The 24,255-nt window shown below is 31.4% G+C and overlaps 4 protein-coding genes across 6 annotated transcripts; 2 read left to right on the top strand and 2 right to left on the bottom strand.

The window, feature by feature from the left end:
• Positions 1-2,510: 2,510 nt before the first annotated feature.
• Positions 2,511-3,768, bottom strand: LOC131841213 (uncharacterized). Its single transcript, XM_059189489.1, has 3 exons — positions 3,369-3,768; positions 3,085-3,273; positions 2,511-2,923 (listed from the first exon to the last, which is right to left on the bottom strand). The coding sequence occupies exons 1-3, from the start codon at positions 3,760-3,762 to the stop codon at positions 2,619-2,621; spliced, it is 888 nt and encodes a 295-aa protein (XP_059045472.1). The 5' UTR covers positions 3,763-3,768; the 3' UTR covers positions 2,511-2,618.
• A 7,212-nt stretch (positions 3,769-10,980) lies between these two features.
• On the top strand, positions 10,981-23,639 carry LOC131841203 (carboxypeptidase N subunit 2-like). Of its 3 annotated transcripts, none has more exons than XM_059189479.1 (2): positions 10,981-11,007; positions 22,263-23,639. In XM_059189479.1, the coding sequence occupies exon 2, from the start codon at positions 22,271-22,273 to the stop codon at positions 23,525-23,527; it is 1,257 nt and encodes a 418-aa protein (XP_059045462.1). In that variant the 5' UTR covers positions 10,981-11,007; positions 22,263-22,270; the 3' UTR covers positions 23,528-23,639. The 3 variants fall into 3 exon arrangements, with proteins under 3 accessions (XP_059045462.1, XP_059045460.1, XP_059045461.1); XM_059189477.1 differs by lacking the exon at positions 10,981-11,007 and adding an exon at positions 20,292-20,425; XM_059189478.1 differs by lacking the exon at positions 10,981-11,007 and adding an exon at positions 21,327-21,410.
• LOC131841206 (uncharacterized) lies at positions 11,829-13,041 on the bottom strand. Its single transcript, XM_059189481.1, has 3 exons — positions 12,826-13,041; positions 12,336-12,746; positions 11,829-12,124 (listed from the first exon to the last, which is right to left on the bottom strand). The coding sequence occupies exons 1-3, from the start codon at positions 13,039-13,041 to the stop codon at positions 11,969-11,971; spliced, it is 783 nt and encodes a 260-aa protein (XP_059045464.1). The 3' UTR covers positions 11,829-11,968.
• Positions 16,192-17,236, top strand: LOC131841205 (uncharacterized). The gene has a single exon (XM_059189480.1). The coding sequence runs from the start codon at positions 16,192-16,194 to the stop codon at positions 17,014-17,016; it is 825 nt and encodes a 274-aa protein (XP_059045463.1). The 3' UTR covers positions 17,017-17,236.
• Positions 23,640-24,255: the final 616 nt, after the last annotated feature.

The following is a 24,255-nucleotide window of genomic DNA, read 5'->3' as shown; positions in this document are numbered from 1 at the left end:
AGCGAGAGGAGAAAACTGCAAGTCTAATTTAGAAACTCGAAGGATATTGGACTGTGCCATTTTGTACTCCTTTATACTCTTGAATGACACATATAATTTATTAAATCTATATTCCATGCCTAATGAAAGAATTAACTGACATTGTTATCGATTTATTGGGTTTAGTCTTGATTATAAAAGAACATTACCAAACTACATTAAATCGAAATCGATATTGAGATTTACCTACAGAGTAGTGGTGATCTTTCTCTACAGAGTTTTGTCTGTAATCTGAGTTATTGTTAGTTTTTTATACGATATATCATATCATATCAGTAAAAAGAAGAATAGATCGTTTAAGAGTTCTATAAATTATTAAGTACCTATTATTATACTGTATATATATATATAATGAAATAGCACATACGACGACAATAAGAAATATTTCACAGCTTTAATATTTTTTGGGAATCGTAATTGGAACATACCTAAATTTTATTATTAAACGTATAGATACAAAAAATTAAATGACGACTATAATTTTTGGACGGTATTGTAGAAGCCTTTAAATATGTACATAGTTATTTATGTCTAAACCTGTACAACTTGATTCTTGTTTTGTTTTTCGACTAAAAACAGCAAAGTGTGAAAATTCGCGTTATGATTCCAAAAAAAAAAAAATTCAACCTTTTAATAATTATAGTATTTGAACAGAATGATACAATCTATACATTTGTGACAATAATAGAACCTAACTACACCTAATTGTAACCGTATTTTTCCACTTTTCCACTAATATTGTATAACAAATTAGAGCAAACACTTTTTAAACTCTTCTAAATTTCTAAGTAATCATCTGATATGTACTAATGGAGTTATTTAATAAAGATTAATGAAAATAAATTATAATACTCAATCATAGTTTTTTATTTATGTAGCGATTAAAATAAATTATAATTAAGGTATACAAATATTTAGATGTGCACTGTGCTACGTGTAGCGGGGCATATGTAGGTATGTATTAACGATATCATTCGCTATTACATACACAACATATAGGTACATACATAAGTTTAAATACATAAATATAATTTAAATAATTAGATTTATTATAATGCAACATTAGGTCGTTGGGCATAATTGTGTTTTATAGACAAGGCCTACTACAGCTGTATTATCCACTTTTTACTTCATGTCAACTTTGTAAACTTACAGTGTGTATCTATATTAAATACGAGTACCAATATCTGTGAGTCGGTTTGGTTGTATGTATACAGTCATGTTATATAACTTATAATATTTGGTTGCTATAATTTAGTTAGTATATAATATACTTTAAAAACAATATTTTTTAATTTTCGACTGTAATCCTAATTTTAAAATTAATAACCCAAAAATATTTGAGTTATTCCAATTTATTAGAACTATCTTAATAATAGTATGTTTACTATATTATAAGTAGTTTGTGTGTCGTTGATTCATATATATAAGATAAGTATAACTTCAATTTCTATAGGTGACGCATACAGTACAATTAAGTTGCTACATAAATAAGCAATGAGCACAGGGAAAGCGTTTAGGGATCTATACCAACATACATACTCATAAAATGCGCCCGTAATTTATATGGGCACTGGAGGGCCGTTTCATTCGATATGTATTTATAGAACTTTCTACTATGAATTTTTATGATACTATTATGATTGAAATAAAACGTACTGACATACTTGTTCGACAATTAAACGGTAACAAAATGACCACGCATTCAATAGTGCAAATGAAATAATAGTAATTGCTCCTTTAATATTTTATCAATATAATTAAAAAACTGTTCTAATAATCTATTTGAAGATAAAATCTGGGTGCAAATATAATACCTACTTATAAAGATGGAAGAAATAGAATAAATAGGTGTTATTTTTATATGGAAATGTGATTTAAAAAAATATCATTTTGCATTGATATTAATTATTCTTGTTTTAGATGTTAGACTTTACTCTCAACAAAGAATATGCAATATAGTATAATACAAAAGTATTCATAGCATGACTTGCGACATGATTTATATAGTTTTTTGTTAAATGGTTTGTTTGATCCTTAATTTCAGTGTACTTATGTATGTAGTAATTATGGTAATCCAAATTATTTTATACGAATTGACATACAAAGTGTTGGTTTCGAGTAAATTTGATATCATGAATACTTAGTTATGTTTTTTGTAGTTAGATAATACAGCGTATTAAAGTTACGAGAAATTTATAACATGTAAAAGAGACGCTTAGTAAGACAGTGAAATAATTGTATGTGTTATATATGAATAAAATATATAACTATTAAATACCTAAAACATTATTGTACAGTATGCTTTGTTATGTCATTCAGTTTGTATTTTTTGGTATTGATATAACAATTTATGTAGGCAACAGTTACCGCTTACCATCTTTATCTACATTGCAAAAGGGATATAAAGGAATAACATCTTTAAGACAACAACTTTTTATTGTGTTCAATAAATAAAAATAAATATCGACATAAATAAACTAGCTCTAAACTCTAGCTTCTCCATTCCGTGCTTTCGTTTATGTACAAGACCATTCGAGTGCTTTCGTGTAATTTACATGAGGTAAGTCGGACTTTTGTTAATGGGTGGGCGATGATGACGATGATGGGGCTGATGATGATATAGACGCTACGCTGGAGTAGCTCGGTGACTGGTTGGAAGCCGCTGACGAGCCTGAATCACCAGAGTAGTATGAGCTGTAGGCCAGTTGTGAAGGATCCCATACTCTGGAATACGGGCCAGAAGCGGAAGGCTCCCACTGTGGACTGTATGAGTCTTGGGGTGCAGCCGGCGTGGACGCTGCAGGTCCATATTGTGATGATGGCAGACCGTATTGCGGTGCAGGTGGGGCAGGGGCTTCAGTCGGAGGTACCATCGGCATAGCTGTAAATATGAATATTCATTAGGTAATTAAATGACATTGATATCTCTAATATGTAAATATACGAGTATAATAAGACGTTATAATTTTTACATGTTCGCCTAATAAATCAGATATTTTTATTAGTCTAAAATAAATATTTTATCTCTATATAAGTAATTACCTCCTTTCTTCGCGATCAGATTATAGACAAGGAATCCAATGACCAGAGTGATTGCGAGCTTGCTCAGTATAAGTGCTTTTATGGCCTTAATACCAACGATTGCGAGTAGTATTGGCGTCAAAGCCTTCAGCTTCAACTTCAGTAGAAGTAGAACTGGCAGCAGCAGCTTCTTCTTCAAGATGCCACGAGCTGAAAATACCAGATATACCGATATATTAGACCAAAGTAAAGAAATATAAATATAAAACTATTTTGCGCTCGAAAGTGTATGTATATGAATCAACCTTCGCCATTTTCATTCTCGGCTTCAGGGAAGTCCACATCGAGACCCCTATCAGCTCTGTATGACACTTCAGCTCCTTGAAACAGAAATTCAGGTAACTGGAACCTCAATTCGTTAGTGTTTAGTACCCTGCCGACACGATCGAAGATAACTTTGTCAATGTTTTTCTCCTCGAAAGCTCTAGCAGACTCCGATGTCACACCGAGCTTAGTATCCAGGAAGGAGAGAACTTTCACTTTGAGACATGACACGGGCGATTCAGTATCAAAACAATCACTCATAACACTGTCCAAGAGATCGACACTTGTACTCAAACGAGCTGTTTGAATTTCATTGTCTTTAAGGGTATAACCGCGAACGAGGGCTACAGAAGCCAAAAATAAAAGACACTTCATTTTGTTATTTTCACTTTGTCATTAGATTTGATTAATTAAACGTTCGGCACGGCCGGTTAATGGAGTAACAATGATTTAATTTTTCAATGGGCTTGGTTTTTATACGTGATCCTTTGGACGGCTAGGCACGCAACGCACGCGCGTGTCCTGACTGCGAAGCGCTTTCATACTTGGCGAAGTATTTATTTTCATTTAAGAAAGTCCTGTATGGTGAGAGTGTGTGTAAATTTTGGCTGAAAATATGGAATTACGATTATAATACTCGAAATTTTATGATAATTTTTATAATGAAAATTATTTTGCGTAGAAAGCGCGATAAAGTTTCGTGAATGTGGGAAATGAATCCGTCATCAAGGAAGGAATCCTTGCTTACGGAGGTGGGTTTGCAAAATATGTCTAATGTGTGTCGTGAATGATAAAACGTTATCAATTATATTATCTCTGTAAACAAAGTCACAAATGTCCGTGGTATGACTCTACTTACCGCTGTTGCTCGTGCTATAATTAACAGGATTGGGTTACTCCCCAATGTAGATTTAAATGATTAAAATATTCAACTTCACTTTTAATTTAAGGTTCATTGAATGAAAAAAAAGAATGTTTTACCAAGTTTCCGCCAAATTCATACAAATAAAAACCAGCATACAATCCTAAATGGCAACCTTGTTCTATATATAAAGAGTCAGCTTGATTGCCATTCTAGTTGATAAACCAAATTGCTAACGAAATATCGGTATATTTATGCAAAAATATAATGTATTATTATAATTAAAGCAGCGCAGCATGGAGATCTTTGGGGTAGGCCTTTGTTCAGCAGTCGTCGTCACGTCTTCAGGGCTGAGCTGATGATGATGATGATTATAATTAAAATCTTGTGAGACAACCCAAGACGAACCGTCCCAAGCCTTTTTTGTCAGGTGTACCTATCAAAAAATATTATCGTAGTCGTTACTATCATGAAAAATTAGCAAGAGCGATGACTTGTTAAGTGTCGTGTTTAAAACTATGGTTTCAAATATTTCTTATTGGTATAACTAATACACAGCAATTTTTTATGTTGATATGTCCTGTAATAGTTAAAAGAACTTCTGGAAAAGTCTGTGTATACGTAACGCATCATCAACTAGAATAATAATGAATTCGGGACCTCATTTTTAAAACAATGTGGTCAAAGTGGCCGCTGTACTCGTAACTTTGACGTAAGAGAAAATGTACAGCAATCATTTTTAAAGAAGTTAATAAAAATTTCTAGTCAGATTTGTTTATTAATTTATGCATTATAAAATATAATATAGAATAAACTCACATAGCAAACAGGGCGATACTTAACATACTGTTAAGATATTTATCCTTTACACACATAATATATTGCCATAATTTTTAGAAATAAATACCTATTTAGTTAATATTATATGAAAAGTTTATATTATATTAATGAATCATTTACTTGATAGCTACAATTTCGTCCTTCACTTACCTTTCTAGTGTTGTACTTACACTAGATGAAATAAAACATGTATTGTTTTTATGTATTTGATAATTTCTAAAAATTTTTGCTGACTGAATTTTATTTACTCGTCTAATTCCTTCCTCCTATGTATGTTATCTATTATCCATGTCACTCTATATATATATAGAGTGACAATAAAAAAATGTGTCATATTTCTAGATTCTTTTCATCGTATACCGCATCGCTGTCTCGTCTACGAGAATTTATTAACTTATTAGGAAGTTCTGGTTATCGTTCATTTTAAAAGGTGAGATATAACAGTGCAATTACGACGAGATAGATTACCAGTTACATAATATTTAAGACTGCTGCCCCACCCATGGCAGCCCATGGTTGGTACGCCCTTGGCTTATATGCATGAACAGTACAATGCCTCATCATATAACGCCCGTAGTATTCCCAGTACGTTGCCATCCCTGAGTACTTAACTGTTATGACTCGCGAACTTACCCCGATAATATTTTTCATACAAAAAGGTTACATTCTATACCTATCTGTATATTATCTTTTGTGTCGATTGTCGAGTATGAATTTTCTTACGGATGTTAAGTATCGTAGTTAGTAATTAGATAATTTATTGTTTTTAGGTTTGGTTAGGTACACTTTACAGCTTCAGAGCCAGGGAGGGGCAAGCGCTTAACCCTGCTCCATCGTGGCTATGCTCTTGGATACAGGCTGGTTGCTACTTTCCATCAGGCGAAGCTTACTTTATGTGCTATTAAAATTACATAAAAACAACTTGATACAGCTAAAACTGGTTCTGAGAATTGATCAAGTATCAATAAATAAATCAACAAGTTGACGATTGTTATGCACAAAGTCGGTGCTCTCACCCACTGGTCCGTACATACAAATTATTTCACGTTTTATAGTGCTTTTGTAACATCTCTGTTTGGTAGTAGTTCTATGTCTCACGCTGCATTAATTCTGTCGCATGCCTTTGTCTTCGGAATATTCGTAGTTATATCTTGTTTACATTGCGTTTTTATGTTTTAAGTGACAATTTGTAATATTAAAGCGATACTAGTTACCGTTAACTCTACTCCGATGTAGGTTGTAGGATAATTTTTCTACTTCATATAATTAAAAAAATAAAACAATATTTTAACAGTCGTGTACTGTAAAAGTATTCTTTGTGTACTGACAAACCTCAGAAAATATGAGTAAATATTTTTTTATTATTTATTTACATATTTAGTACATAATTAATAATTTTATTTATAAAAGTTTATAATTAGAGGCGGTCCTGAACTTAGAACGTAGAATAGTCATGTATAAATATTTTATTACTTTGTCCTAGTAACAATATTGGCACGTTCAATTATCTTGTCACTAATATTATTGATTATAAGTAATTTTACTTGAATAAAATACATTACAGAAACTTATTTCCATCTTGAGTTTTCCACTCTACATTTTTTTTATGTACTACGCAGACGAATTAGTACAGTCTATCTTGATAACTAAGGAAGACTAAATTGCAAAAGGTATATTGTTTAATTAATGAATATGGAAATTCCTGTATAGTACGACTTGGTGAGGTACCAGTGGAGCATAATAAAGTTGGTTTGAAGTTAGTTAATCGGGGCGAATTCACCTGTTATTTACGACGATTGTTTCCAAATCGCGTGGAGGCCGATGTGATATGCTACATTCCTTGAAATAGAGCTACTAGTCTTCCCTATTAACAAACTTCGCCTCCCTAACGTAATATTTGATAATTCAATTGCGAGTGTTGCGTTATATAACATTATTACTTGCTTCTGAAGCAAACTGAAAGTGAAATTGATGTTATTTGTCAAAAAACTCGCGTGCATGTGTCTACTTAGACTACTTACCCAATCTTCATTATGCAATAAGGGTTGTGCGGCATCTCGTATGCATTTCACGGACAACCATTTGCATTTTTGCCGCCATGTCCGGATTGTGAAATTGCTGTTTCACTTCCGTTCGACGACTTCGAGTGTCAGATCCCACTTATACTTGTAATTTGTATATTTTGTATGAATTACATGTATAATATCTGACTTAAATAAAAAAAATAACAATATGGCATACATTTAACAATATGGCAGGGCGGCATTGCTCGCTGAATGCTTGAGTTTTTTTATAATACACTATTTGTTATTTTATTAATTGACAATCGCAAATAAATTCAATTTGAAATTAGAACGAACAAAGAGCAGCGATTTATAATAGTTTTTTTATATATATTTTTTTACATTCTACGGCGTCTCAAATAAAGACGAATACAGTTTCTCAATTTTTTTTTTATAATTAAGTACTACATGCAATTTCACTCCATAAAATAAAAGTTGAATTTAAAATACGATACGAGTATACGAGATACGAGTATTAAATAGAAACAGATACATAAAATTATTTCATCGGTGAGAAGAACAAATTTAAAAATATAATACCTTTAGTCTACTTTGGAATATGAAGATTAGCCAGTATTCCAGCCAGTAATATCAGTAATTTTTTTAAAAATAATTGTTATTATTTTCTCCAATTTGACAAAGTTTGCGGCATTTATTATTTTCAGAATTATTGTTTCCTTGTTTTTCGTTTTGTTCGTAAACAAATAAAAAAAGTCGGCTCATATAATTTAAAATCTTTTCTTTTGCGCATGCACATGACATATGACATATTTAGTGTCATTAATTGTATTCCACAAAAAAGTGGCTGACCAGTCTTGAGTTTTGCGCTGAGTTGTGAGATATGTTATGGCGGTATAAAGTGAGTTCTTAAAGTAAGTTAGCACGAGCTGAAATTTAAAGGAAGCCTAGTAGGGATCAGCTTCTGCAACCTGCATTAGGTGCTTTCATAGTACGAACGCGAAAAATCTTCCAATGGTTTCTGGATAATTTCTAGTGAATCTAATGAATGCTATACTTCATGACGTTCATCCTTCACCATGGTATACCATTAGCGTAGGCGAGTGGGCCTATAGAATGTATCAATGAAATATTGTATGCAGTTTACTATATATTTATTAACCTCATATCTATTCATTTTATAAAAATATAACTCATCACTATTTGTTCATGAAAGATGCGCATAATAGGAAATCTATTATTGGGGAACTTTATTGAATTAAAAATTAATAAATAATTAAAAATATTAAAATTTATTTACCCATTAAATAATTTTTAATATTTTTGTTGCACTATGTGTATACTATTTTTACTAATGTATTGCTTAAGATTATTTATTCCAATCGGTTTACAATTAAAAAAGTATAGGGTATGAATGAGACGAGATGAGATCAGATGAGTCCGAGACTTCTTTCGGACTCATCTGATTTTTTTCGGACTACTCTAATGCTATTGACCGCAGCTGGCCTTTACAGCTTCACCGGACGATAAGGGACGAGTTTAGACGGCACTCCAAACCCGTGGAAGGACTTATAGAGCGGCTGAAGGCCAACTCCGATACGACAATAATCTGAGGGCACCGCTAAGGGCTCGTAACTCGGCTCAGCCTGTCACAATTTCGATCCCCGTTTGAATTGGGGGGAGGATCGATGTGAGTAAAATAAAAATATTGTATTTTGAATAGAAACAACAACAATTACACTAGTTACATAACTTTATGTACTCGTAACACACCGTATTCGGTCGTGACTGAAATTGCAGAGCAGTCATAGTCGAAATTCAGAGTATGACTATTGTTAAGAATTCCGGTCCATTTAATTAGTCTAATTGTTAATTTCAAATACTATTAGTTCGGAAAACACTATAGATATATTTAGTCATAATATTATCTAATTTGAATTCTTTGGATATATGTTAACGAGTCTATATGGGTGCCTATATCTAAACATTTTTTTAATTTAAATTTTAACTGGGGTGGGTTTAACTATGCTGAGGTGATATTTTTGTCAATTTCATTAATGTATTGTTAATGTGCTGCTGAAAAAACAAAGGCAAAAATACAATAACAAACACAAAACTAATTCAAAGACATTTTAATAAAAAAAATATAGTTGTTTACATTTATAAATATAATTATTAAATACAATATATACATATATCATATATTGTCTTTTCTGTGATATAAATATATACGTATATGGAATTGTGACATTTAGGTACGTTAATACGAGACTTATATCTTTGTAATATTATTTAAGAGCTATTGTTTATATACAATATGATATTATTTTTTTTAATAAATAAATATTTGTGACACTAATTTATATAATGTTTACGATTTTATTCATATTGTCGCCTAAATTGTTCGCCATTTTTACTGTGTGAGTACTTTATGTGGCCGTTATGGTGTACAGTAGCACTTTTCTTTCTATAAGCACCATATAATCGATCGCTATGGGTTCGAATCTGTGCTAATGTATGAATTGTGGGTCAGCAGGGTAAAGAAGGAATGCCAACCAACACCTGCATCCTGACCGCACTCTTTGAATCATAATGAGAACTCACACTAGGTTATGGTCCCCTTGTATATGTATTAGTTACTAATAAGAATATTTATTTAGATTTAATTATTATAAGCTTTATTATAATATCCGTGCCATATATAAATGAAAAAAGAACCATAATGAAAAACGACTATACGAATGAACGTATATTCTGATGAATGAAAGTGATATTTTAAATCCGAGTTTTCAGGCGATGGTTTAGTGACCTGACGATCTTACTTATAAACCCTTTCCTAAATAAAAGAAATCGTTCCAAAGTCCTATGTTGCGCTGTTGAAACTATTTGGGTTATTATAAAAATCTTACTTTTATGTTTTTTATAATATCCCTCTTGACATCTTATAAGCCAATAAGAAATAAGTATAAGGTGAGGGTGGGGGTGGCTAAATATTTTGTTTTAACAGATTGATGTATAACTCAAATAGTTACAACAGCGCAACCTATGACTGGAACGATTTCTTTTATTTAGTAAGGATTAATTTTTTAAAGAATTCCTGTTGAACACAAACCGGCTGTAAAGACTAACAAATAAGCTTTTGTAGGGCTGAATTTGTTTGTTTATTTTCCCTAGTTGTAGCACGTGGTTGGACGTTGGACGTTGCACGTGGATGAAAGTTGTACCTAATTGTATCTTTTATTTATACATTGTATAGACATATTTTATATATAAATATGTATATATATTATATAAGTACTACCATGAATTTATTTTTAAAATACTTACGTTCTGAACATATATGTACAATAGTAATTTTTGTAAAGACACATGTTTGATTCTGTAATAGTCAGAGATAAATACAGAAAATGCTAAAAAAGATACGGCCTTGCTAGGTCGTATCATTTTTAGCATTTTCTGTATCAAAATATTTTATTTTTGATGATGCTACGGTGGACAGACGGGAATGGTTTTCCGTCTTCCAATTTTCCGCACTAAGGTACACACTCGTTTCAGGGTAACTAGTAAATACAATGGTAACTTTATTCACTAAAACCTACGGTGTTACTCTTCTTGCTACATATATATAATATGTCAAATAATGGGTACACTATTATCTAGCAATTACATATTTACTATGCGGCAATTTTTACTCTTCTTATTGTCGTTTATATAATAAAAGCATGTAAAAGAATGGGTAAACTATTATCTAGTAATTATTTACTATCCCGCAATATTCAAGTCGGAAAACTGGAGCTATAGTTGTGGTTTTCCAATTATTTGACAGAGTTAGGAGCTACAGTTAGAAAGTTAAATGCTTGACTTGAAAGCCAATGGGCCGGCCGACGGCGACGTCGAGTAAGTATTAGTCACATTAAATGCTACGACCATTCGCATTTTCTTTCTTATGTACTAAGCATAATTACGTGAATCAGTTTTGAGTCTCTTATTTTATACGTTTCCTTTACTTTTAAATATAAACTAATAATTATAGCTTGTTACATTTTTCATCTAACTGTGAGATCTTAATTCATTATTTATTATTATAAATATGATATAATTGTTGAAACAAAAAAAACCGTTGTTTTGTTTATTTATTTCAATCCTTTAGGGGCGGGATTTCGAAACAATCTTACTAAAAGTTTTTAACATAAAAGGCATCAACTGGCCTAATTTCAAGCTTCTAACTGCTGTATTATTTAAGCTGTGCTTCGATGAATCAGTCAGGACAAACGATTTTACGTAAAGGTATAATATATAAACAAAAATGAAATTAAAATATATATATGCATATATATTTAAAAATGGTATTAAATGTTGAAAGTAGAGTACTATCATATACATGCTGTTTAAAATATATTTTTATTACATAATGTTCATGTCTACAGTATGGAATTTAGTGTTCTATATACAATACATATGTTTAAAATTCCTAACTACCCTATGCTATGTATAGTATAACATGTAAAGAACTAATGACAATACATTAAATGTTTTATTAACATGTTTAAATAGGTAGTAAGTTGAGGACAAGGTGTAATAAAATATCAAAATACAATCAATTTATTTATTAATAACATAAAATAAATAACAACATTCACTCATCACAATCACACAGTCTCACTTGCACATTTTCTTTTAATAAATAAGTTGCATTAGGTACATAGTATTTACACGTTCATAGTTTCGTTGTGAAACTAATAGTTTTTGGTCTATTTCCGATCGTGAAACTACCATTCCAAATTCATTTCTAAATTTAGAATACTAGTGATTTCGAACGGTTCGGGTTCATAGTCGTTGAGCGGAGTATAGTTATGATTTATTGGTAGGCGTTGTAAGCGAGTTCTTGAGCGATCTCTTGACCAAGTTCCTGGGGTTCGGCGTCTCTCCTACGGCGGGTGGCGGCGAAAGCGGCGTCCCACGGGCCGTGAGCTGCGATCTGAGGGTGGGAGTTGTCGGCCGCAATCTGGGTAAACTAAAATGTTAGACATATAGGATGAAGGGTTGCGGAAGTTTGTTAGTTCACAATAATCTTGAAAGTTATTGGTACTATAGTATTATTTTCTGTTAAAAAGAGTGAAATTGTGCACTTACACATATACAAAAACGGTGCAGACTAGTGCTGTAAGTCTTCTTGTTTATTATTTAAAACACACACATATATATTTGTTTGAAATTCAACTAACCTTCTTGCAAAGTTGGAAGATGGCCAGTGCGACGGACACCACAAAAGAGAAGAAGGACAGCTGCAGAGCGTTCCAGGCCTTCAATCCAAGGACACCAATAGCCAGAGGGATAAGGGTCATCGCCTTCAGAAGCACGAATACAAGAATTGGCACGATGATCTTCTTTAGCTTAGCTTTACGAGCCTCTCCTACGGAACGGGCACCATCTTTGTTGAATTTGATATTCAAGTTCAACTCGTCCTGGTCCAGGTTTCTGGGGCTTACAGTGATTTTAGTGTCAGCTAGAGGTAACTGGAAAGAGACGTCGTGGGACTGGATGAAGTTCTCGATGCTGTCGAAGAAGTCGCCAGCAGAACGGCCGGTGACCTCATTGGCGGCTCCATTTTTCGTCACTTCAACAGCTTCTGAGATCTGAACAGAAAAATATATATAAAAATCTTTGGTTAAACGACTGTTCTTTGTTTCATATCGAAAGGAGCTAAAGTATTACCTGGAAAGTATCCTTCTTAAAAATGGTGTCCAGTAACGACATAACCTTGTACTTGATGCAGGCGGCTGGGTCAGATCCTTCTACGCAGCCTGACCTCATCTCCTCAACCATGCCATCCATGGGAGTTCCTTTCCAGAATTCATGTTTTGCAGGCTGAGCCACTACACTTCCGAATAAGGCGAGGGCTACCAAGCACATCACTTTACTGGTCACCATTTTTACTGATCCTACTATTTGTTCACTGTATGAAGGCTAGATAATTTCTGATGATTTCGACAAGGACTCGTCGGTTTTTATACCGCTATTTCAAATTCAGCACGTATTCTGCAGTTCCGGTACGCATCGTCTTTCGTTATATGAAATAGCGGTGGAGTTAAGCCATTATGGTTTCGATAGGAACTAAGTGTAAGGGAAAGCTATTTGATACGAATCCTCTTTGTGATTGCGTGACAAGAAGGACTTAACTTCAAACACATTTGTTACATACAGGACATTTTGGAATTAGTGAGTGCTGAGCGCCTTTTCTGTTGTTTGTGACACCGTACCCTGATTCGAGGAAGCATGATTTGACTCAACTATCCCTCTCTGGTGAATGTAGTAAGTGGAAAGTGTGAAAGGGATGGTACGAGAGTGGAGTATTAAAGGTGTTTGATATGGAAGAGCAGGCGCATTGTATTCACCGCGTGCATACATAATAGGTATCACGGTGCTATCATTGAACTTGTCACACTGGAGATAATGATCAATGATAAAGATCAAGAAAATAGAAAATATGTTGTTTTGGTAATAAATATAGCTATTTATTGAAAATCATATGAGTAATGAATGATTGAAAACTTATTTGTTTAATATTTATAAATTACCATAAAACAACTTATTTCGACTTCGGAAAGAAAGAACTTTCAATATTTTTTTGTCCGTGTATGTTTGCGATACCTTCATCAAATTCCTCATCAGCTTTGATTATTTTAATATATATGTCATAATAATTATTAGTTATTATATTTGTTTATAGACATAATAGTTTTCTATGATGAAACCTAATAAAACATGATATCTAACATTATATGATAATGAATATTGCAGGGTGATTTTTTAATGAAAATAGGTAGATTGCGTATTTATGAAAATATTGCAAATTATTTTACACCTACTTATGAATGCTATTCTAGTCAATATCATACAATTATGATATCGGATTATATCTTATACTAATTATGTAGAGTAACAGTTGATTTAGTTATGAAACTAATATCCGGAATCACCAACCATTTTGAGAAATTTGCATTTTTTAAAGGATATACAGATAAATAAAGATAGATTCAAAAATATTCAGTGAAAGATGATAGGATGAGTGTAATATTAAGTTTGTTTGCCTATCGCCTATCTATAAAAGAGTATTATTATTAAAAAGAAAATAAATTAGTTATGGAACCAATTTATTTTCTTTATAATAATATTTAATCTTTTTTACTAAAGGTGTTTTATGAAACTTAAAGCTTCTTCAATTTTAGGTAGTTATTTATCTTAATATATAAAAATATTGTGTCTCGTTGTTTGTCAGCGATGTAATCCTGAACTGATTTTAATGAAATGTTATGTGTATACTAAGTAGGTTTGAGAATAGGTTATGTATTTTATATCCTAAGTGTTAAGGGCGGCACACACCAAAACATTTATCAAAATTAATATCACATAGGTTCACATTATTCTTTTTATGATTAGGCATTAAAAATGTATTCAACCCTAAATTTTTACTCTACTACCATCAACCTCTATTTTATAATAGCATAATTTATATAGTAAAACATCGTTTGCCGGGATAGCTATTTCATATAATAAATATAAGCAGTTTCGATATACAAAACGTATTAATTAATAAAATTATAAGTATCTAGTACAAAGTAACACAAATAGTTTTTGATAGATAACGGTCTATATTCCATTATTATTGATCCTGCACGGGCTCATGTAAACGCATAGAATACAAATGAGATGACCATTTCTGGCGGTATAGTTCCGCCATAGGTGAAAGTGATTAATGGAGTGAATAATTTCAAATTTTTATTATATCTATAAGACAAGTAGGGCACACCCGGAATTTTAACTGGCCTCTAAAGAAAGGGTGATAACTTTATTCAGGTATGGTTTTCTACATGAGAAAAACATCTGTATCTCTAGTACTGTTTCTATCCGTTCTATAAACTTATTTCGATATAATTTTGTAGAAAATAACTTGTATTGAAGTTCTAAATTTTCGATTATTAAGGAACCGTTTGCTTGTGATATACTGAAAATAAGAAGAGATGGCATTTTGTTGGCCTTCAATGATAATTCCAAAATCTCAACTGGGTTTTAGCTGTTTAGCACAACGTCTTACGGCTAATGTAAGTCTGAGTATGATTGTTTGTACCAGTCTGGGTATTTTCAAAGTATATTATGTATATAATTACAAAATAAAATAAAGTTAGTATTTCTATCAGTTGTCTTATTACCTATAGTAAAAGCTCTACTTAGCTTGGGACTAGATATTGGTTTGTGAGTTGTCTTGAAATAATATAATAGTTATTGAAAAATAGTATTCTATTCTATTATTTTTAATTGAACATTATATTTATATAATGGACTGAACCGAATATAATTTTAAATTAATTGAAGTTGATTAGTAGAGCCAATAGTCCTTCCAAAATTAGGTAGTCTTTAAAATAATAGTGCCTTATCTGATGAATGTATAGACATTTACGAAATTACAGCGCATGGGATCTGTTTTATCTTTGTTTTAACTTTAAAACAACCTTAAGTGCATGCAATATATTCCAGAGCAACGTATAAAGTAGTGCGAAATAAAAAGAAATCGTATCAAAATTATTCCGAAGATTTCGTGAATTAATATCAAAATTGCAATCCTTAGACACTTGTTTAATATACAACACAACAATACGTCATGAAACTTACAAGATTGTTTTTAAGTTACAATTATAAAACAGTATATGATCACCGAAGATGCTTAAGGAAGAAATTAATTTGTTTAAGTAGTAAGTATACAGTTTCATCATTGTAATGTATTCTCCACCTGTCAATCGTCATAACTCAATGCAAACTGCATTCGTGCCCACGCGGACCATTGCTACTCACTCATAATTAATTCATTAGCACGCCTAGGAAGCGTTGACGAACCAAAACTAAGGAGCGAAACCTACACTTGGCATTCAGAGGACGACCATTCAATATTTTGATATTGGACTCATATTAGTTCAGCAAATGTCTCTGCTGTGAGTGGACAGTTGCGTTTGACAGTGGCTATACAAAATTTGGTACACTTTTTATTTCATAACCTTATAAGTTAGTGACGTTAAGTTACAGGAAATGTCTAAATTAACGGTAACAAATTTTAGTAAAAGAACAGGGAGTCCTTTTCAAAGTAAAACCAATGAAACATCAGAAGAACCGAAGGCAGTTAAACATGAAGAAGTACTGACGAAAGTAAACATTGAAAAACAGAAGGAAAAGCAAAGTGAATTACTACAGAAAGTAAATAAAAAGACAGCTGAGTATCAAGCGAATAAACCTAGTTCAGGAGTCTTTACTGAGGTAGTGACGCATGGCGCCTTTACTGGTAAGACTACAAATAAAAACATACCAAAAACAGAAAATGTTGCGTCACAACCCAAATCTACTAATGGATCCAATGGCGCTAAATTGCTTGGTTTTCCGTCGTCAGCGAATGATTTAGCATTAGATGCTAAATCTGATTTAGAATCAGATCCCAATATCACAAAAGAAGTCAAACAAAAAGTGATAGACAAGCTTTTTACTTTAGTATCTATGGTTCAGCATACGTACGAGTCTAAAGTTAGAATACTGACTGAATATGAAAAATTTAAAGATACACATTTAAAAAATGAACTAAGAAGAGAGAAGGAACATTCCGAACAATTATACAAAATAAATATGAATTTTCAAAACGAAGTAATTCAATCAATACAACAGCTAAAGAGTGAACTCGATATTTCTAGAAATATTGTAAAGAAAATGGAAAAAAGCAGTACAAACGTGGATCTCAATGACTGTCCCGTCGATTTTAATACGTCAGAAGAAACTGTTTCTAATTCTCATACGACAAAAGAAAACGATAGTAATGCAATCAGAGAGACCGAATCTGAATTAGAAAATAATGACAATAATATATAACCAATCTTTTGAATTAGTGCAAAACGAAAGAAGTTTGTCAATTTAATTATTAATGGCTACCATACTGGACACATCGTGGACTGGTACAAAATTATTTGACAGATAATCGTTTTTTTTAATATGTTGGCTGGTTTTTTATATCTAAGATTAAACATTTGAAGACCAGGGAATTATTGCTGTGATATCCAGTAGGTACTCATTATATTTTTCATATGTATATTTCGTGCAAGATTAAATATTTCCTATTTATAGAATAAATTTTTATTTTTATTAGTAGTTTCATTTATTATTGTCACTATTAATTACAACTTCGACCATTTGTTTGTGCAACTCGTGGACATAACGAAATGAATTTTTTGTATTGATTCAAAGTCAAATTGATTTCTAATATTCAAATATTCTTATAATGAGTTCTAATCCTCACTTTGTTTATGTCAATATTTAGTTTATTGGTCAAGGTTAAACATGCCATTAAATGTTAATATTATTATGTAGGTGTATGTGGGAAGAGCTAAGGTATTTTGTCAAGTCAAGTGTTGCATACCAATATCTTGAAATATATTAAACTTAGACCATTGAACCAATTTTAACTGGTAAATAACTGCGTAGTAAAACAATTAAAGTAGAGCATAAAGATATCATTGTGTCTCCATTTATTAGTCTCAATTGTTAAAATTAAATAAGTATACGTAAATGTAAGTAGTAATAGAAATAGAAATAATCTTTATTCAAATAAACTCATTACAAGCACTTTTGAATAGTCATATTTTGATTCTACCACTCATTCATCACAAGAAGAATGAGCAAGAAACTTGTGTGTTGCTCTTTTTAATAGATGTTTTTTTTTATATAAATAATTACAGTATAACAAGTAAGAGGCATGCGATAATCAACATAGAAGTCGCTACGCACTCATTATTAATGTAATCAGATAATATTGTCAGTGCTATAGATTTAAAGTTTTTCTATAAAAACATTATTATCGTTAACGAATTCTTCAATTTTATAGTAAGCTTTTTTGCAAAGGAACTGTTTTATTTGACATTTAAATCTTTTTTCTGGCAGATTTATAACAGACTCTGGTATTTTATTGTAAAACCTTACGCAATTGCCATAAAACGAATTACTAACTTTAGCCATTTAGGTAAAATCAGTTTGTTATTGTTACGTAAGCTTTTATTAGTGCAATTAACTCTTTTGAAACTGTCTATATTCCTTCTGGCATAGATGATATATATGTATTATTATTTGATTCCTTAAAACACTCTCGCAATGACTCCCTGGAACCCATACCATAAATGGAGCGAATGGCCCTCTTTTGTAAAGTAAATATTGTATTTATATCAGCTGACCCATAACAAAATACCATACGGCATAATGCTATGGAAATAGCTAAAATAGACAAGTTTAGCCGTTGCCACGTCTGTTAATTGTCTAATTCTTCTTACCGCGTAAGCGGCAGAACTAAGTCGAAATTTAGTAATATGAGCACCCCATTGCAACTTGGAATCTAATGTGATACCTAGAAATACAGTATCGTCAACGAAATTAATAGATTTATTGTCCAATACGAAATATATATATCCGTAAACCATTTTAAAACATAAGAGAGAACCGTTTGATTATCATCAATATGTCGATTGACTTTGAATACTAATGAAGTATCATCAGCAAACAGAACTATGTCAGCTATCTTTTCTACCATATAAGGAAGATCGTTTATGTATAAAAATAAGAAAGGACCTAGAATAGAGCCCTGAGGAACACCCATTTTAATACTAGTTCCCTCAGACTTTACACCATTTATTTCAACAACTTGCATTCTATTATTTAGATAGGATTTCATCATGCATAGTGCTTCATATCTAATATATAATATTCTAATTTGAGTAAGAGTGTTTCATGATCAACGCAATCAAATGCTTTTGAGAGGTCACAGAATACACCGATAGCATCCTGTGACCTCTCCCAACAGTCAAAAATGTGTTTCATTAAAGCTACACCAGCGTCAGTAGTTGATTTACCGGCCGTGAAACCAAATTGCCGACTGTGAAGCAGTCTATTTATTTTAATTCTAATAATCTTTAAACTCTAATAATCTTTAATAATCTTTAATTCTCTTATTTTTCTATTTATTTTTTAGTGATATGGAAATCGCAAATTTACATAAAAGTATGTAATATTATGTTATCTGTGATAAAAGTAAAACTCCTGGCGACACTCTATTAGCCTTTGGTAGATTATAGATAGAAGTTCTTAATTAGAATGATTATGAAATATATTTTGTTAGTTCCTGAAGGTATATAGAAGAGAAATGAATTGCGTAAATATCAGATCCCAACCAAAATTCTAACACTAAAATAATAAGTTATAAAAATATATATATCTATAATTTGATTTCTAATACACGTTAAAAAAGATAAAATTGTTAGCGGAATGATGGTATTCGGGGATGAATAGTTAGCATTGTTGCCTGATTTTTAATGATATCATTCATCATACATCTAAGAATCAGCTGTTAAAAAATAAGTGAAGATAGTAGCGTATTTAAATACCTACTTCATTACCTGATTCCTGGAACATGTACGCAAGGAGCATGGGCATCTCACCAATATGCATATGATCATAGTAGTCACATTTTATACATCAGTAAATAAGTGACGTCTGGCGGCCTGATATCTTGCTCTATTAGTTCTAGCGGCTTCGGTAGTTTAGCAGTTTAGTACAAATTACTTCCAATGTGTGCAGGTTCGATTCATTGCAGGATAAAGACATTTGTATTAATGAACACGACTGTTTTGTATTGGTTTGTTTGTTTTCTATGTATACAATGTATTTATTTATAAAAAAGAACATCTATTTTAGCATTTATATTGCTTAGTTATCATAGTACAAGTTCTTCTTAGTTTAGGAATAGATGGCGCTGTGTGAATTATTCTTGATTATTATTATTAAAAATTTTGTATATTAATTAACATGTAATAACAAATATTGATATATTATGTACATAATTTCAATGGTAAATTTACTGAACTTTTACTTTTATTTAGACTTACTAGTTGACTAGATGATACCGTTATAGTCTATTAGGTATATTTACATATCAAAATTGCTTTCGAGTACGCAATTACATGGGAGTTACGATCATTGCGCGTTGAATTCATATAGGATCTTTTCCAACAGTACCTACGCACCGGTTTCTGTAATATCAAGAGCAAGACACGAGTAAACCCAATTAAAATTAAATATTTATCCTCTCCATTGAAGTTGTACAACGCGGCTCTACAGCACGTTTGGTTTTCAATTATTTTTAATTTAAATAGTATTTTCATGTATAGAGAAATATTTGTTAGTGCATGTGTGAAGTTACTGAGATTCAAAATTCTATAATTAAACACCGTTGACCAAGGTAAGCAGCAGAGTTTTCCTCAACATTATGAAAAAGTAAAGTTTCATTTTAAATAATGTAGATTATAAAATTTTAATTATGGAATCTAAGATTGTACTACTCAATATATTATATGAACAGATTAATTAAAATTTATATAATTAATTATCTTATATAATTCATTAGAATGAGTCAGAGAGCTTAATATTTTTTGATAACTGACTTTTACTATATTCATAAAATAATATAAAATATTTCTGCAATATTGATTATGACTAATATACGAGTACAATATTGTATGACCTAAGGTCAAATTAATAATCATTACAATTTGACGACCTCGGTGGTATAGCGGTCTAGCACACCACTTTACGTCCGATGGTCGCGGGTTCGATTCCTCTCACGGTACAAACATTTGTATTCATGAGTATGATTGTTTGCGTCGGTCTGGGTGTTTACTATGTATATATGTATGTATTTACGAAAAAAAAATATCTATATATGTATTTCTACATACCCATTCTTTCTTTCTTTCTCCACATTCTTTCTTTATACCCATAACACAAGCTTTAGCTAGCTTAACTTGGGTCTAGATTTGAATTGTCCTGAGATTATTATTATAATAATAAAACCTGCGAAAGCTCTGTAAATGACAATAAATATATAATGACAACAACAATAATAATAATAAGAAATAAAAAAAGTATTTAATATAAAAATGTTAACAAAAGCAATCTCTTACAGAACTTTATGAACTATTACAAATATATTAAATAATTGTGACAAATTTATCCATTGTTTTATTGTCAAGAAGTCCTACAGTATAGGTACTATGACATTTTCCTTATTTATGAGTTGTACCTACCTAATTATATATTTACCCATGTCTGACTGAAGAGTCCCGCTCTTTCTGAATTATTCTAATTATTATAATTTTAACATTACTATAAAATAGGTGAAGTTGTTATTCCTCGGTTTTGTCATTACGGAACACAGGTAGTACTTGGTATGTAGTAGATTTATCTTATCTGTTCTATTATTAAAAAAAATATTATAATCTATTATAGTATGATGAAATTGAATTACGTAATTCAAGAAAGGGGATTGTCAGTAATGTGGACTGATGACACCATTGCTAGCAATGTACCATATCAGCTTTACCTCCACGTAATTCTCCCTGGAAACCATTATAATGAAAACATGGTATCTGTCACAATGTGCTAACTGACCTAACCTTATGCTCATTCTATCATCCTCCACTGGTGCTTCGCCAGTGTAAACTGTTAGCACAGGCAAACGCACGATTCCAGTACAATCAATTTAAAAAAAACATAGCTGAAGGTATATTGCTGGGTGGTACGTATATACAACACTTTAGTACGGTAGATATCGTGGATATCTATAATAATATACTTACTATAGGTAATGGCGATCATCTTAAAATTTTGGTTTGGTCAATTTGTTGCTATTCCGTGTAAAAAAACCTTCCTTTTGTTAAATTAATTGTAATGGTATATACTTAATTGAATTAGGTGTTATTTTGCGGAAGTCTATTTCACTACTCGATGGATTTATATTATTTTGTTTGTTGTAGCGGAATTAAACAAAACAATATAAATCCATCGAGTAATCTTTATATTGGGTTTCAGTTCAAATTCAAAAATCATTTATTCATGTAAGAAATTTTAGCCGCTTATGAACGTCAAATTTTTACATTATAATTTTATTTTTTTCCCTACCGTCCAGTTCGGTATATAGATCCAATTGAGAAGAACTGGCAAGAAACTCAATTGAATTACTTTTTATTTTTGTCACATTATAAGTCGTATGTAATTACTGCTCTACGTATCTCTTTCAGGCTAAATTATGGCGCCAAGGCTGTGGGGATTGATTTTCATATTAGTGACATTTGCTAGCGTTCAAGCAAAACCGAAATGTACAGTACAGGGGGATTTTCAAAACGACGTGATTTGTTTTGCAGAATCATCAGACTATGTTTTAGAAAGAGGTCTAGTATCCGACAATAATAGAACTACAAGAATTGTTCTAAAAGGATGTCGAATTAAAGATATAAACAATGATTCATTTCACTCGTTACCCTGGCTGGAATATCTTGATTTGTCGGTAAATTCAATATCAAATCTTGAAATTGGAGTTTTTAATGGAGCACCGCAATTGACTTCCTTAAATCTATCATATAATTTAATAACTGTTCTACCGTTAGGAGTTTTCGATCACAATCTAAATATAGAACTATTGGACTTACGAGGAAACAAAATATATATACTAGAGCAAGGATTATTTGATCCATTGAAAAAGTTGAAACACTTGGATCTCTCAAGTAATTTGTTGAGAGGGAAACAACTGAGTCCTTATATTTTCGATGCCTTGAAACACATTCAAGTTATCGATTTTTCTAGAAATGATATGAGTGACACTTCAGATTTATTGCTGAATACATTCCAAGAAGTTAATGTTTTAAATTTAGATAGATGTTTTCTAGTACACTTGCCGAATTTTGCACTCAAAACCAACCTGAGAACAATGAAGCAATTGATTATATCTACAAATCAACTAAGTAAACTCGAGAACTCAACTGCGTTTGTGAATTTAGACAGTTTAGAAATATTAAATATGGCAGACAATAAAATTGACAGTATAGCTGGAAATATTTTTGTCCCATTGAAAAAAATAAAAAATATTATCTTAAGGAATAACAAGTTGAATTCTATTCCTGACAATTTGTTTCGAGATTTGCCAGAGTTAACTAATTTGGATTTGTCTCATAATTTAATTGAATTCGTACCAGTTAATGCTTTCAGAGGAGCGCCGTTGAAGAATCTCAATTTATCTGACAACAAATTCTCTTATTTGACCGATAATTTCTGTTTGGAATTAAGAAATTCTGGGGGAAAACTGAAGAAGATATATTTCAACGACAATCCCTGGCAGTGTGCGTGTTTATTTGATTTTATCGCGGAAGTGAAAAGGATGGGGATATCATATAATACTGCAAAATATAACGGACAAGTAAAGGTGTGTGTAATGGAACAATTTTCTTGTCAACGACAACAATCTATGAATGATTTATATGTGGAATTGTACAATAATAATCTGTCATAAGTAATAATGTACGTTATTATAAAGTGTATACTATAACAGAATTATTATATCAGTATCTGAACTGATTTTGGAAAATTAAAAAATATGAAGAAGTTTGAATATAATAACTATATGTAACATAATAAATATACTACTATACTTATTTTATTTCTAACAATATTTGTATTCTAACTAGATCATTACGAATAGATATAGAAATTTAGAACAAATAAAAGTTTATCTATCTTTACACTGAGTAATGTTTGGAGCCGAAGGAATTTAAAGTAAAGTAAAGTACAGAGTTTTGTATTGCAGACATTAAGAATAATATATATATAAATTTTAATATCTAAAAACCAGCTAAGAAGCGCTCCCTGTCGTCTATATATTATAAACGCATAATACGTTAGTACGGTTCAGCGCCATCTGTATAATAAGCACTAAAATACTAACCGTATGTTGAGAGAAGTACCGGAATAATATAACAGATGTCACTGTTACATATGCTGTATTGTATAGGATATTGAAATTACTGAAAACTATATACAATATTCTAAATTTCTAACCATTTATGAATAATTCCATATATCGGTTCCTTATGTATGAAAATCTTTACATTTCTTAAAGATTCTCATATATATATTACTAGAGACGTCTGAGTAATACATGATTCTAAAGTAAAAAGTCTCGAATGCAATTCAAATTGATCAAAGTTTATTAATTAATTCAATTAACAAAGACCTATACAT

This window comes from Achroia grisella, unplaced genomic scaffold, assembly GCF_030625045.1.
Source record: "Achroia grisella isolate CSIRO2021 unplaced genomic scaffold, CSIRO_AGI_Agris_v1 utg1575, whole genome shotgun sequence".
Classification (NCBI taxonomy): Eukaryota; Metazoa; Arthropoda; class Insecta; order Lepidoptera; family Pyralidae; genus Achroia; species Achroia grisella.
Note: the sequence above shows the minus strand (reverse complement) of the source record. Positions and strands in the feature narration are given on the sequence as shown.

Excerpts from the sequence above, each read along its gene's own strand:
- LOC131841206 (XM_059189481.1), bottom strand. The coding sequence starts at position 13,041 with ATGGTGACCAGTAAAGTGATGTGCTTGGTAGCCCTCGCCTTATTCGGA. Across the intron at positions 12,747-12,825 it reads TTAAGAAGGATACTTTCCAG|ATCTCAGAAGCTGTTGAAGT; the intron begins GTAATACTTTAG and ends TTTTCTGTTCAG. Across the intron at positions 12,125-12,335 it reads TCTTCCAACTTTGCAAGAAG|TTTACCCAGATTGCGGCCGA; the intron begins GTTAGTTGAATT and ends CTAACATTTTAG.
- LOC131841203 (XM_059189479.1), top strand. The coding sequence starts at position 22,271 with ATGGCGCCAAGGCTGTGGGGATTGATTTTCATATTAGTGACATTTGCT.
- LOC131841213 (XM_059189489.1), bottom strand. The coding sequence starts at position 3,762 with ATGAAGTGTCTTTTATTTTTGGCTTCTGTAGCCCTCGTTCGCGGTTAT. Across the intron at positions 3,274-3,368 it reads CGAGAATGAAAATGGCGAAG|CTCGTGGCATCTTGAAGAAG; the intron begins GTTGATTCATAT and ends TGGTATTTTCAG. Across the intron at positions 2,924-3,084 it reads TCTGATCGCGAAGAAAGGAG|CTATGCCGATGGTACCTCCG; the intron begins GTAATTACTTAT and ends TCATATTTACAG.
- LOC131841205 (XM_059189480.1), top strand. The coding sequence starts at position 16,192 with ATGTCTAAATTAACGGTAACAAATTTTAGTAAAAGAACAGGGAGTCCT.